At 40.1% G+C, this 13,346-nt stretch overlaps 2 protein-coding genes across 4 annotated transcripts in view; one reads left to right on the top strand and one right to left on the bottom strand.

Annotated features, from left to right (window-relative positions):
* The window catches only part of ppp1r9bb (protein phosphatase 1, regulatory subunit 9Bb), a 23,746-nt gene extending 15,168 nt beyond the window's left edge, over positions 1-8,578 (top strand). For both annotated transcript variants that reach the window (XM_034119660.1, XM_034119661.1), the window contains exons 5-11: positions 67-171; positions 2,591-2,723; positions 4,844-4,996; positions 5,105-5,158; positions 5,998-6,227; positions 6,310-6,406; positions 7,133-8,578. In XM_034119660.1, the coding sequence (XP_033975551.1) occupies positions 67-171; positions 2,591-2,723; positions 4,844-4,996; positions 5,105-5,158; positions 5,998-6,227; positions 6,310-6,406; positions 7,133-7,183 (823 nt within the window). In that variant the 3' untranslated portion in view covers positions 7,184-8,578. The remainder of the gene's footprint in view (positions 1-66; positions 172-2,590; positions 2,724-4,843; positions 4,997-5,104; positions 5,159-5,997; positions 6,228-6,309; positions 6,407-7,132) is intronic.
* Positions 8,576-13,346, bottom strand: LOC117473785 (histone-lysine N-methyltransferase PRDM9-like). Of its 2 annotated transcripts, XM_034119658.1 has the most exons (7): positions 13,206-13,346; positions 12,732-12,839; positions 12,556-12,648; positions 11,978-12,255; positions 11,818-11,885; positions 11,336-11,526; positions 8,576-11,153 (listed from the first exon to the last, which is right to left on the bottom strand). In XM_034119658.1, the coding sequence occupies exons 2-7, from the start codon at positions 12,826-12,828 to the stop codon at positions 9,103-9,105; spliced, it is 2,778 nt and encodes a 925-aa protein (XP_033975549.1). In that variant the 5' UTR covers positions 12,829-12,839; positions 13,206-13,346; the 3' UTR covers positions 8,576-9,102. The 2 variants fall into 2 exon arrangements, with proteins under 2 accessions (XP_033975549.1, XP_033975550.1); XM_034119659.1 differs by lacking the exons at positions 11,978-12,255; positions 12,556-12,648; positions 12,732-12,839; positions 13,206-13,346 and adding an exon at positions 11,636-11,699 and having other exon boundaries at positions 11,818-11,847.

Raw genomic sequence — 13,346 nt, 5'->3', positions numbered from 1 at the left:
ATGAGCGAAGGCCACAGATATGCTATTACTGAGAATCCTGAACTTCTCCCTCGACTGCCCCTCCAGGATCCTGGTGAACGATCTGATTGTGGAGGTGGACGGGACCAGTTTGGTGGGAGTCACCCAGAACTTTGCCGCCTCCGTACTCAGGAACACCTCAGGAACCGTCAAGTAAGTCCACACTGAAATATCTTGACGTGTCACCGAATTGAAATGGAATGTAATGGATTTACATGACCACGTCCTTCATATCTCATCTAGCGTCATAATGATATCATATTTGTTGTCCTGTACTTTTATTTATGACTAAGAATACCTACAAAACTTTAAGGGACAGTTCAAAGGGTGCAATATGTCAATTTAGATTGTTTAGGTGTGAGAGGTTTTCCTACGCTCTCTTATAATGAAACTTGATGGCACAAGGCCTTATGTGCTCAAAGTGCCAATAACTAACCAAAACATAATTTTGTAAAGAAATCGTAACCCGGATACTAAAAAGAAAACAATTAGGACAACACCTGCCAATGAGGTGTAATTTGGTTGCTGTTGAGATTTTAAAATGTATGGCACTTGAGCACAGGAAACTGAGTACCATTTTTCACAAGTTCTGTTATAATGGAGAGAAGAAAGACATTTCTAAGTACAATAGTATCAACACTACCTGGAATTACAGGGGAGCTGTCCCTTTAAGACATTCCCACAAGACTCAGCTACACTGTTTAGAGCGAATTAGTAAACACTCACATGCTAGTGAACATGTTAAACTAAAATCGACATGTTAGCAAGCGGCTTATATTAATCTCAAAGCAATTCTCAGAGTTCCTTTTAGTTTTACAGGCTCTGTCTCGCTGTGATGTCACATTTCTTGCTCAAAGAGATGGTTTCCTCCTGATATAGATACATATACCCACACAGCCAGTCTTACACGCAGGACTGACTTCTACCACATCCTGCCCATTCAGCTACCAGACTGTAGATTTATATCTCAAGTCTCACAGGGTCATGATTATACCCTTCAAGCTTCTTTCTGAGACATCCTGAATACGAGCCAAAGAATCCTCCACAGAAAACACAGCTATCAGGAACAAATACACCCTGCATCAGAGGTATCATTCTAAAATGCCAGAGGGATATTTGTAGCCGAGGTTGGAACTGACTGTTTCCTACGTGCTCCTTTTGTCACCTAGGCTCATTCATTATTCAGCGGTTTAGTTGTCAGTGCTGTTTTTGTTAGTGTTGTGTGACTTGTGGAGATCAGAGACTTACATTATGGATCTACTGAAGTGATGGCACTGGTGCTCAGACCTATTCATGAAAAGCGTCAAGCAGGGAGACAGACAGGGACAGGGACAGGAAGTGCGTTTGTGAACATTTAATTACCCATTAGCAGCGCAGAAATTGAAAGGCGGCAGCGGCTGGCTTAATAACTGTCTGTGGCTGTGTCATGATTTACAGTGTTGCTTCCTGTTTCACTGTTTACACCACGGCTTTAATTGGACGGAGATTTGTGAGCCTCAATCAGGAAACGTATAGCCTCCGTAATGAAGTGCACAATGAGCTGAAGGAGAGGCGCGTTTGATTTTAATCACAGAAGGCCAACTCCATAGAGACCGCCTTTGTTCGGCTCTAAACAGGAAGACATTTTCTGTCATCAGAGAGCCGGCGAGATCCTCACTCTATCAATACATGACATTATACCATCTGAAGAGGCTCTAAGAAGTCTATTATATATGAAAAGTACTTTCGTCTTCCTTGTAGGGCAGGTGTTCATGCTCCTCAAGGAGAAAAAGGACCATAATGTATAATTTAGCGTGCAAATACATTCAAGGTTCAAGGCTTTTATTGGTCATACGTAAGCTACAGTGTAGTTATGACGATGAAAATCTTAGGTCACAGGCTCCTCCAACAGTGCAACACATTTATTATTATCGTATCAAGTCAGATAAAGACTGTCTGTTTGATCTACACGGAACATCAATAAAATTGGTCAATTATCTTACTCTCGTATAGACTCTAACTCAAACTAAATGCTGTAGTCTTGGCTTGACAGTTACAAAAGTGACATTACTACACCTATTTGAGCTTTTAAACCTTAGCTTCGTCTGTCTTTTAGAATAGATTTCATAAATACTTTCAAGGCCCGTCCCTTATCTCCGAGCTGCTGTTCCTCATGGCCGAAGGCGACGTCTGAGATCCTAGAGCAAAACCCTGTTACTTGTTTTAAAATCACTGCCGAAATCTAAAGGTGACCGCCGCTTTGTTGTTAGAGCATCCAGACTCTGGAGGTCCCTGCCTGAGAATATCAGACCTTCTGAATCGGTGCCCCATTTAAAATCACTCCTGAAAACACACTTGTAAAAAGCTGCTTTTGATTTTCTTTCGTTTTTTTAATTTTACGTTTGCTTAATTGTTGTTTTCTGTCATTCCTGATTTGCTATGTGTTACTTTTACCCTTATCTCTCTCTTTAAGCGTGTTCATCCCTCTGAATTTGAAACGCACTCTATACACAAAAGACTACTTCAGTTAAGCGAGCATCTTCAAACAGGTCGGCGCTGTTTAGACCTGACTGAGCTGATTGTGAACCCCCAGGTTTGTGATTGGTCGAGAGAAGCCGGGGGAGCAGAGCGAGGTGGCGCAGCTCATCCAGCAGACCCTGGAGCAGGAGCGCTGGCAGAGGGAGGTGATGGAGCAGCGCTACAACCAGTACATGGACGACCAGGAGGTATGTCTTTAGAAGTATTCTTTAACCACTGTCTGAAGTGAAGGTGCACTGATTTACTAAACAAAATGTCCTTCCTCATCTCCACCTTTTATGAGCGAGAACACACACTCACTACTATGACCATTAGAATGAAGTGGAGGATGCAGGCTAGTCAATAAAAATATAAAACTATTTTACAGCTCAGTTGAGCCATGTTAAATAATAGGATGAATCCCAGTTAAAAAAAAGATATCTGAATGCATTTATCAACATTTGAAGTCATCAAGTATCAACAAAATCATCTCTAAATAGCTTTAAAGTAGTATTTTGGCTGTACAATATACATTTAGTAGAGCTCTGAATGTCTGTCGTCATATGTTATGACTTTATTACCCTAAAACAAAATGAAAAAAAAGGAGAGCCAGCATATTTTTCACAGCAGTTAAAATGTTTATTGAAGACTAAACGCCAACAAATATGGATAAAACTGAATATTTCTTTAGGTAAAAACGTGCATTTTTAAAAGCATTATATTCCTTTTTGACTTTACAACTAAAATCTAGTTCTATAAATAGTATAATATTAATAATAATGACTGCAAACCAACCTTAATCTATCTTAATCTGCAACTGTGAAGGGAAACCGGTTTTAAACTAAATGAATAGAAATGCAAATAAAAAATAAAAGCAGCTCTGCTACTGAATGTCAATGTAATGAATGAAGCCTCAGAGCCATGAAACTATTCGGTGCAGCCCTTCAGAGTTCATACATCCTTTTCAACCTCCGACACAAATACTTCCTCAAAAATGAAAAAGAAGTTGCAATCATTCATGGCTCTGTAAGCCCTCGGTTCCCCTTTTAGGATTATGCAATGTATCCCATGAACAGCAGTGACCCTCTCTGTGTGGCTGGGCTCTACGTGCCTCTGGCCAGAAGCCTCACTATTGTGTCCAGAGCATCAGTCCCATCAGACGATAAGCTTCGCTCCGAAATGAGGGCAAATCGGGATCTGAAAATCTGTGCCCCCGGATGTCCTTTGCTTTGTTAATCTCATGAGTCTCCTCTGATTTTGTTTTACATAAACTATAAGCTCATGGAGTTTTTACAGCTCATACGCGACTGTACTTTCATAAGAACAGAGAGGAAGTTTCCCCGTTCATGCCTCTGTGCTGGTGGTGCTTCTTGAAAAGCTTTATGTTGTGTAACTGAAAGGGAAGTCTGATCTTTGGAGAGGTGCACCACCTAGTGGCTGTGTGGTGTCATAGCCAGAGGTGGGAGAAGTACTCAGATCTTGTACTTGTAAAGTAGAAGTACCAGAGTGTGGGAATACTCTGTTACAAGTAAAAGTCCTGCACTCAAAACGTTACTCAGGTAAAAGTACAAAAGTATCTGCATCAAAATATACTTAAAGTACCAAAAGTAAAAGTAGTCATTGTGCAGATCGGTCCATTTCAGAATAATATATATGATATGTTTTATAATGATTGATCATTAAAGTGTTCTCAAAGCTGGTAAAGGTGCAGCTAGTTTGAATGACTTTGTATACTGCAGGGTAGCTTGTGCATTTACTCCAGGTGGAACTAAAGTCTGATTTAACACTTGATTATATTTCACATCATTCATCCACATCTGTAAAGTAACTAAAGGTACTAAATAAATGTAGTTGAGTAAAAGTACACCATGCACCTCTGAATAGTAGAAGTACAAAGCAGCATACAATGGAAATACTCAAGTAAAGTACAAGTACCTATAAATTGTACTTAAGTACCTGAGTAAATGTACTTAGGTATTTCCCACCTCTGGTCATAGAACAGACACATGCTTTTAAAGACACCATACAATTACAATTTGTCACTCTGTTTTCCTGTTTTAAGTGACATTTTATTAAATGTTTTGACAATTAATCTAAACACATGTCAGAAATACCTAAATTCCAATCATTTAAACTCCTGGAAATGAGTGCCCCATTGCTAAAACTATTACAAACATGTTAAAGATGACATATTCTGCTTATTTTCAGGTTCATATTTGTATGTTGTGTCTCTACTGTGACATGGTCTTTCTTTTTCTCTGTGCCCTTAAAACCTGCTGTAATTATTTCCGTGTGTGAATGGGATGCTAACCTGAACGTGTCCCTGCAGGGCGGAGAATACGGCACAGACGAGGAAGAGGACGAGGATGAGGAGGTGAGCCCGCCGTATCCCAGCGCCATCGAGGTGTTCGACCTGGCAGAGAACGAGGACATGTCGCCCCTGGAGACGGACCCTGAGAAACTAGCACATAAATACAAAGAGGTGAGAAATGAGCTTCCTTAATTGGAGCATTTTCTGTGTAATCACAGTTTATTTCTTGATATGTGTCTAATACTAACACATGTATTTAAATCTGTCTTTGCTGTAAAGCTCCAAATAAAGCATGCGGTGACCCAGGCCGAGATCCAGCAGCTGAAAAGAAAGGTAACTTCTTAAATTATGTTTTAAAGATGAAGAAGAAGCAATTCTGGATTCAGTAAAAAGAAAAGAATAGAAGCCTTTATTGTCATTATATAGAGAAATACAATGAAATTACAAATGCCCGTACCAGTAGGGCTTAAAATACACACACAATAATACACACAAACAACTATTTTAATCATAACAAAAGAAAAAAGATAAGCAATAAAAGACAAAAACAAGAATAAAGACAGTTAAACGGTTGCTAACTTCAGGATCTACTCACTATGATAAATAAAAAAAGCTATGTGAGAAATTATGGAAAGAAAGCAGAGTAAAGTGTGATTAAGATTAAAGAGTTTTATGTTTGATAAAGTTATTATCAACTGATTGCTATGATGCAAATGCTAAGCTAATATAAAGATAAGATGAAGATTTCTGCATGCTAAACCTGCAAGAAAAACCCACTTAAAAAACAATGTTTTTTCTCAATTCTCTTCAATAAAACGAGGTCAAGTAAAACAACAAAATACATGTTTTGCCTATTATATAAATAGAGTTTGTAGGCCTAAACTAGCTGCCTTTAATGTGTAAGTAATTTGCCAATTAAAAAGTGAATTGTACATAAAACATGTGAAACTGATATTTTGTAAATATAATAGCACTTTATACAACTTTTAAAGATTTTGTGTGTAAGATAACTTGTGTCTAGTTTACCTTTGTAGGCAAATAACATATTTTAAAATATATTTTTAGGAAGTTGAGATTCAATCCAGAATCAACTTTTTTCCCACACCTACAAAGAAGCATTTCTTATTTTAAGGATGTTGTAATTGAAATGGATGCTTCACCTGTGTTCCCAGCTGCATCACGCGGAGCAGGACAAGCAGCGCTGGCGGATGGACAAGGCCCAGCTGGAGCAGACGCTGCAGGAGAACAAGGAGCGCATGGACAAGCTGGAGGGATACTGGATGGAGGCGCAGAGCCTGTGCCAGGCGGTGGACGAGCACCTGAAGGAGACGCAGGCGCAGTATCAGGCTCTGGAGCGCAAGTACAGCAAAGCCAAGCGTCTGATCAAGGAGTATCAGCAGAAGTAAGACACAAGAGTCCATATGTATACAAACAGCTGAGAGAGATGTTACATTAGAGTCTGATGCTATGGCTTCCTCTAACAGGGAGATCGAGTACCTGAAGAAGGAGACGCAGCGCTGTGCACAGGATGGAGCCGAGGCCTCGCTACTGAAGGAGGAGTCCGGACAGCTTCAGGAGCAGGTACAGCTCAGGAGAAACCCAGAAACTGTTTGAAAAAACTACACTTCAAATGTTCAGTGATGACATGTTGGTATTGTTCGCCCTATGTAGGTTTAGTGCTAGAAAAAGCTTTGAAACGGTTTGTCTCACATTATGATAATATATTCATATATGATATAATATATTTCCATTGATTTGTGCATAGCACTTTTATCCATTAAGATAATAAGATAAATATATACAAATAGACAAATGAGACAAATAAAAAGTCTTAAAAGGTATACAACGTTGAGCAAACGGAGTCAAATATAAAAAATGTAATTATTCATTCAAATTAAGGTTGAGAATGCCTTTTTGTTTAGAGGTTTTAAGATGTGACATAGCAGATAAGTCAGCCCAAAAACTCTCAAAAACATTTATAAAAATGGCTTTAATTTGTATAAACTGTTGACTCTGACATGTTAGGAGTAATAATAGCTTAATAAAAATATAAAAGCATGTATAACAGGCACATTTATACTATATACAATTCATTATTTACACATATTTCTTGTAGATTATTTTATAAAGCAGCAGTTTGCAGTGTTTTTGGCACATGAGTTTTTTGATGGTTCTCTCCATTTTTATTTGGTTTGTTAAAGCATTAACTACAAATAAGACCATGTTGTATATGTAAGCGCTTTTCATATTGCTCACATGATGTAACACACGTAATAAACTTACTGCATGTTCCCCTGTCCTCTGCAGGTGGCTGACCTGGAGTGCCGGGTGGAGGAGCTGAAATCTGAACCTTTATAAAAGCCTTTCGTCCGTTACCTCTCAGAAAGCAGAACTCCACCAGAGGAAGGAGAGAGAGAGAGAGAGAGAGTTATTGTTCTCTCAATGACCTGCAGGGTATTTTCTCGTCACCACCTCGAGCTTGGTTTCCGGTCGCATACTGTATATATGTGTCCTCAGGCTTCTGCCACTTAACCCTTTTTAACCATGTTTTTCTGTTTTATGGGAACTGAAGAACAGCTTTATCATCACAAATACAGACTCTGTTGAGCTCTAGGTGTACTGTTCCCTTTTCATTTCCGCAGTTCAGTATTTAATCCATAATTTGTGGTTTTGTGACAGACCAAGCTGTTGCTTTTGATTGCCAAAAAACAAAATCCCTTTCTTTCTTTCGCCTAGTTTTGTGACCTTTTTTTTGTACAGATGTGATACTGTGTGGTTTTAACAATCAGTTTGGTTTGTAAAAAATTCAAATATGTGTATAACATTTTAACATAATATAAACTAATGAGATTTGAGGGTTGTTGTATATTTTACATGATGATGTGTAAATTGGAGATTGCACTGAAGGACACTTCAACAAGGTGCTTCACTGGAGCAGAGGGACAACGCGGGAACAATGTTTTGAGGTGTCTTTGGAATTGTACAAACTGTAAACCCAACCTTCGTAGGGGTCTTGTCGTCACTTAACCTTGAGAACCACCTGCTGCCTACCTTTCAGAAGTGTTTGTGTATTTTTTTACACATTAAGACTCAGTAATGAGCGTTCAATCCTCCGGTTTCAACCCCTTGCTTCTTTCAGAAAAAAAGGACCACAGAAACAAGCCTCCACAACTGCTGTGCCACAAAATGGATCTCTTTGTCCCTTAAAAATGGATGTTGTCAAAGAACTTGTGTAACTGGTATTAGTTAGGACTACTGATATAATAAACTATACTGGACTGGGATGTTAAAGAAGTCGTTACCAGCAGCAAAGTTAGATTTAAATAGCTTGTGTCTCGAACCAGCAGCTGCACTTGACACCGCTGTGTGTAGCACATGGAAAACACTGCCAGGTTAATCCCTGTTTTCAATTTACGCACAGTTTAAAATTGAGTCTACTTGTGTTGACTGTCATACCAGTATGTTTGTATAGTTCAGGTAAGACTGAAGTATTTTAATTTTACTTAATATTTATAATATAATCAAGTGGGAAATACGAGCTAACAAGGACAGAAACTGACAAAGGCAATGTTCAATGGACAGTCAAACTGTGCCATTAAAAACATGTAGATCTGGATGACTACAGAAACAAATTTAAAGATTATTGAATTGAAAAAAAAAACAGGCATGTTATGAGGATTTTCATAATATTAAGGCTTGTACAGTGCACATGCTTTGCATTGTATGTTTTGTGGAATAAATGGTCAAAAGTGATGAGCAAGTTTGTGTTTTTTATTTTAAAGCAAGCTGACATTGAGAGACAATAAGCATTTGTCGGACTGGTGAGCTCCTTAACTTATTTTTTATCAATTGTATTGAATGACTTGTTTGTGTTAATTTGTTTTCTGCTTTCAAATAACTAAAACAAATATTTTTTCACATAAATCAATTTTTGGTTATGTAATGCTTTAAACAAACTTAATTTAAAATAAAGTTACGTAACTGACCTAGAAGAAAATCTATCAAGTGCAATTCAGTTTGAAATGGCAACAATTAAAGGAATATTATGGATTCTTTGGAAGTGGGGTTGTGAGAGGTACTTATTAATAGATTAGCTAGAAAGATGTCTTAATAGGTGGCTAAAATATATTATGATGTCGCCACACCCACAGCTTAGCTTCCATGCTTACTGCAATCTACTGTAATACTGATTAAGTATACAGTAGGTACTTCTTACAACCCAACTTCAAAAGTAGCCAAACTATCCCTTAAAGCTCCTCTACACCCTCAAAATGTGACTACAAGTGCATCTTCTGATGGTGTCTCCTGAGGTGATAGTTCCTGGAGAAGCTCTTCCCGCACTGGGTGCATTTGAACATCCTCTGTCCCAGGTGAAGCAACTGGTGAGCTTTGAGACTCTGCGGGCGGCTGAAGCTTTTGCAACACTCGGAGCAGCTGTAGGGCCGGACCCCCGTGTGCTTCCTCTCGTGTCGCTTCAGGTCTCCGGACTGCCGGAAGCTCTCCCCACAGTGTGTGCACAGGTATGGTCTCTCCCCTGTGTGAGTCCTGACGTGCACATTGAGCTGTCCCGTGTAGGAGAAGCTCTTGCTGCAGTGAGGGCAGCTGAACGGCTTCTCGCCCGTGTGGACGCGCTGATGTTGCTTCAGACCATAGTGGTTCGTGAAGCCCTTCCCGCAGTCTGTGCACAAGTACAGCACCTTCACCTGCTGGAAGCATGCGTGCGCTTTTAAAGCTTTGGCACTCTTCCCACAACCGGGGCATACATATTCCTTTTCTCCCTTCTCTTCCACTTCCTCTTCCTCCAACTGAATTGCAAGGTTGTCGGAATCACAATGGGCCAGATACTCCACTGGGTGGTGCCTCTTGACGTGTTTGATAAGGTAGCTCTTCATGGTGAAGGAGAACTGACAGTATGTGCACGGGAAAGGCTCTGACGTGCAGTGATACTTCATGCAAGTGTTGCTCTTGCGATGCTGTTTGAGGTTACTAGATGTAGTGAAGGATTTGCCGCAGCGGTCACAACTGTACGACTTTGTATTTGAATGCACCGTCTGCTCGTGCCTTTTCAGAAGGCCAGTAGTTTTGAATGTTGCCTCACACTGACCACATTTGAGCTCCTTTAAAGCACACTTGTGTGCCTTAAGATCATCCGGGTTCTGGTATGTGCATTTACAGCGATGGCAGCTGAACCATTTGTATTTTTCTAACTCTCCATTTGTGGCCTCGGATTCGTTGGAGGTCTTCTCCGTCTGCACAGCGCTGGTCAACGACTTCTTTAAGATGGCTGCCCTTCGTTTTGGAGCTATGAGTTTGGTTATGGCGGAAATTTTGGATCTGGCTCCAAGTCGCTGAGGTCTCTGACGTTTTTGGACTGATTCTACTATTTCAGCTACTGACGGTGGAGGAGTGAAGTCTGGATCATGGCTCTGATCAGCTTCTTGATTTTCCATTGATGCTTCCTCTGAGTGATGCTCAGTTATGTGCAGCTGAAGGGTGTCCACAGAGGAAAAAGTCAGTGAGCACTCAGTACAGCTAAAGGGCACGGTAGAAGACTCATCCGGAGCCTCTTTTGTTTTTTCATCGCTCTTGTTTTCTTGTTTCTGATGACCCCGCAGGTGCCTGGTGAGGTCGTTGTACTGTCCGAAGCACTTCTGACACAACTTGCAGACGTACGGACGCAACTTTTCATGGCCAGCCATCTTATGCTTCTTTGGGGATTCTTCTTCATTTATGAAACTCTTACTGCAGTCTGAAGAATTTGACTGGAAAGTGTTCTCAGTTACATCCATAGCTTCTTGCACACTCTCACTTACATTCAAGTCTGTTGTCTCTTCAATTATAGATGGCTCTGCAGTGTTTAAAACCTCCGACATCACGTTTTCTTTCTTCTCCCTGCTGTTCTGATTTGGAATTTTTGTTTTGCCTTTTATCACCGCCCGCTTCCTGTGAACTAGCTGGTGTCTGACTAAGCCAGAAGCTTGGCTGAAACTCCGCCTGCACTGTGTACAGCAGTACGGACGTTTGTTTGAGTGGACGCAAAGCTTGTGCCTCCTAAGGTGAGGTATTTGCTTGAAAATCTTCCCGCAATCGCCGCATGTGTTCGACTCAACAGTATCAACACAAACCACCATCAGGGATGCTGCAGAGGGAATTGAGTCAGTATACGAAGAGGGATTTTCAGGCTCAGCTGCCTCAGCAGCCGGTAAGCAGTCCTCCTCAGGCTGAATGTGGTAGTACTCTGTATGTAGCTGAAGAAAGGACTCTGTAGTGAAGGGCAGCTGACAGTGGGAGCATGGGAAGATCTGAGATGTCGCAGAAGTGCTACTCTCTAAAATAAAGAACACAAGAGGAAAAAAAAACATAAATTGAACAGAAGTATTTTAGTTTTAGCAGTGAACTGTCCCAATAAAAAATATGGCATTGTAAGATTTATTTTTAGGAAAAAAATACAATAATAATTTAAAAAATCAAACAATACATTTTTCATATGTAGGGGGTTATATTAGGTACCTGTTGCATTCAGCTTCATGACCCAGACCTGAGTCCAAGCTTCACTGAAACGGTCGAGAAATTTGCTGCTGGGCCACACCATGAGCTCCTCTCCAGGGTGTATGGTGCGACAGCAGTGATAAAGGATGCTGCCTTTGTACTGGACCGCCAGCAAATTCGTCTCGTCTTTATTTCGAGCAAAATTGACGTACCTGTGTAGGACAAAAGAGATTAATATAAACATGGACAGATTTTTAGACATACCATTATCTGTTGTGTGAAGTGAAAATGTATACATCAGAAGCTACTAGCAAAACATACTTAAATATATGACTGAGTTGTTTGTGGTTGTGATGCATTGTGTATAATCTGTAGGCATCATTTTCTGACAAAGAAGAAAGCATGGAATAAAAACAAATAGATGATAATTTGTGGAATAATCTTTTAAATGAATTCTGACATTGAAAGGGAAACAGTTAAAATAGCAGAATTCACTACTTTACCTCATCCAGTTTGAGTGTGTATCTCTGGCAGCATCAATGTACTCATATTCATCTTTTTCTTTGTAAATCTGCAGAAAGTGTAAGTATGTTATAAGAAAAATGGAAATTAAAATAACTAAATAAAAAATAGCTTACAGAGTAGGATTATATCTATGCTCACCTCCCAGGAGAAGTCACTTGCCATGGCATTTTCTCTTGTTGTCACGTCCCCCTCATAGGGTCCAAAATGCATTCCCGGAGACACTGTTTGGCCGTGATTTGTGACCCCGACGCCTGCACCGGGAATACTAGATCTGCCGATGGTCAGGCCATAGGGCAGAGAGAGGAGGGCCCTCTGGGGGAGACCAGTACTCGTAGGGAAGTCCAGAATAAAAGATGGGCCGCTTAGGGTGGTGGGGTCACTCTGTTCCTGGAAGAGAGGCAGACACTCCTCACAATCTGGAAAACAGAAGAAAACAGTTACTCAACTTTGTGTTAAATGTACATAACCACTTAATGTTTAACACGGTTAAATATCAGAAAATGACTTAAATAGACTGAGGCTGACAACAGCATTGTATGGCATTCTTGCAAAGAAAACTTTTTGATAACTAGTAGAATAATCGTTGAAGCTTCAGTTTGAGTAACAAGTCTCCTCATGTAAGTAAAATAATACATACGTATAGATTAAGTAGAAACGTTTTATTCATCTCAAGGATGCAGTGAATATAAGCACAAGAGAAAATGGTCTTTTCTTACAAAAGCCCCCATCAGCCTCTGGGTTATCTCCATTTCCCACAGTGTCCAGTAGCTTCTGGATAGGTGTTTCTGCTGGCTCTAAAACCGGTAACACTGGAAGAAAAAAGGCATTCATTAAAAAACGTCTTATATATTAAAACAAGTGTTTACAAAGGTCAACATCGAACTTATTATACCTGCAGGTGTGTTGCTTTCAGGGGGTAGGCACTCCTCTGTTATAACTACCTCCTCGGTTGTCTCTACCCACTCCACAGCGGTGCTCCTGCCCGACATGAATGCAGAGTCTGTGGAGAGTTGATATACTATTCATGTTGCTCACACAAATACACAAAGTACATAGGCTACATAACTCGCACGCTAACTTACAGCAACAGATGGACAGCCCACGTTAGCACGCTAGCCTAGTTTGCTAAATATCGTCCTGGAAACAATTTAGCTGGCTCAAAAACATTTCATACAGACGATAAAGTAGTCCTGGTTTTATTAAGTGGAAAGAATGTAAACAACTTATGGCTAATAAGAAAGCATTAGCATAGCTATTCAAGAATTAGTAGCTGCTGTGTGGCTATCCCAGATATATCAACAAGGTGAAGACTAGCATTAGCGATATAATACGTTATAGAGCAGTTTGCAAAATAATCCGTACAAACCTTTGTACCTACTCCAATCACAACGGATTTATTCCTCCGAATGTTTTTTTGACTAGTTGCTGTTCAAACTGCTGTATAGCTGTTAGCTAATAATGTTACCGTTTGGGACTAGAAACCAGAACCATAACTGCGAGGTCAATG

The sequence above is a fragment of the Trematomus bernacchii genome, unplaced genomic scaffold (genome assembly GCF_902827165.1).
Source record: "Trematomus bernacchii unplaced genomic scaffold, fTreBer1.1, whole genome shotgun sequence".
Classification (NCBI taxonomy): Eukaryota; Metazoa; Chordata; class Actinopteri; order Perciformes; family Nototheniidae; genus Trematomus; species Trematomus bernacchii.
The sequence above is the reverse complement of the archived record's forward strand: the minus strand, read 5'-3'. Positions and strand labels throughout refer to the sequence as shown.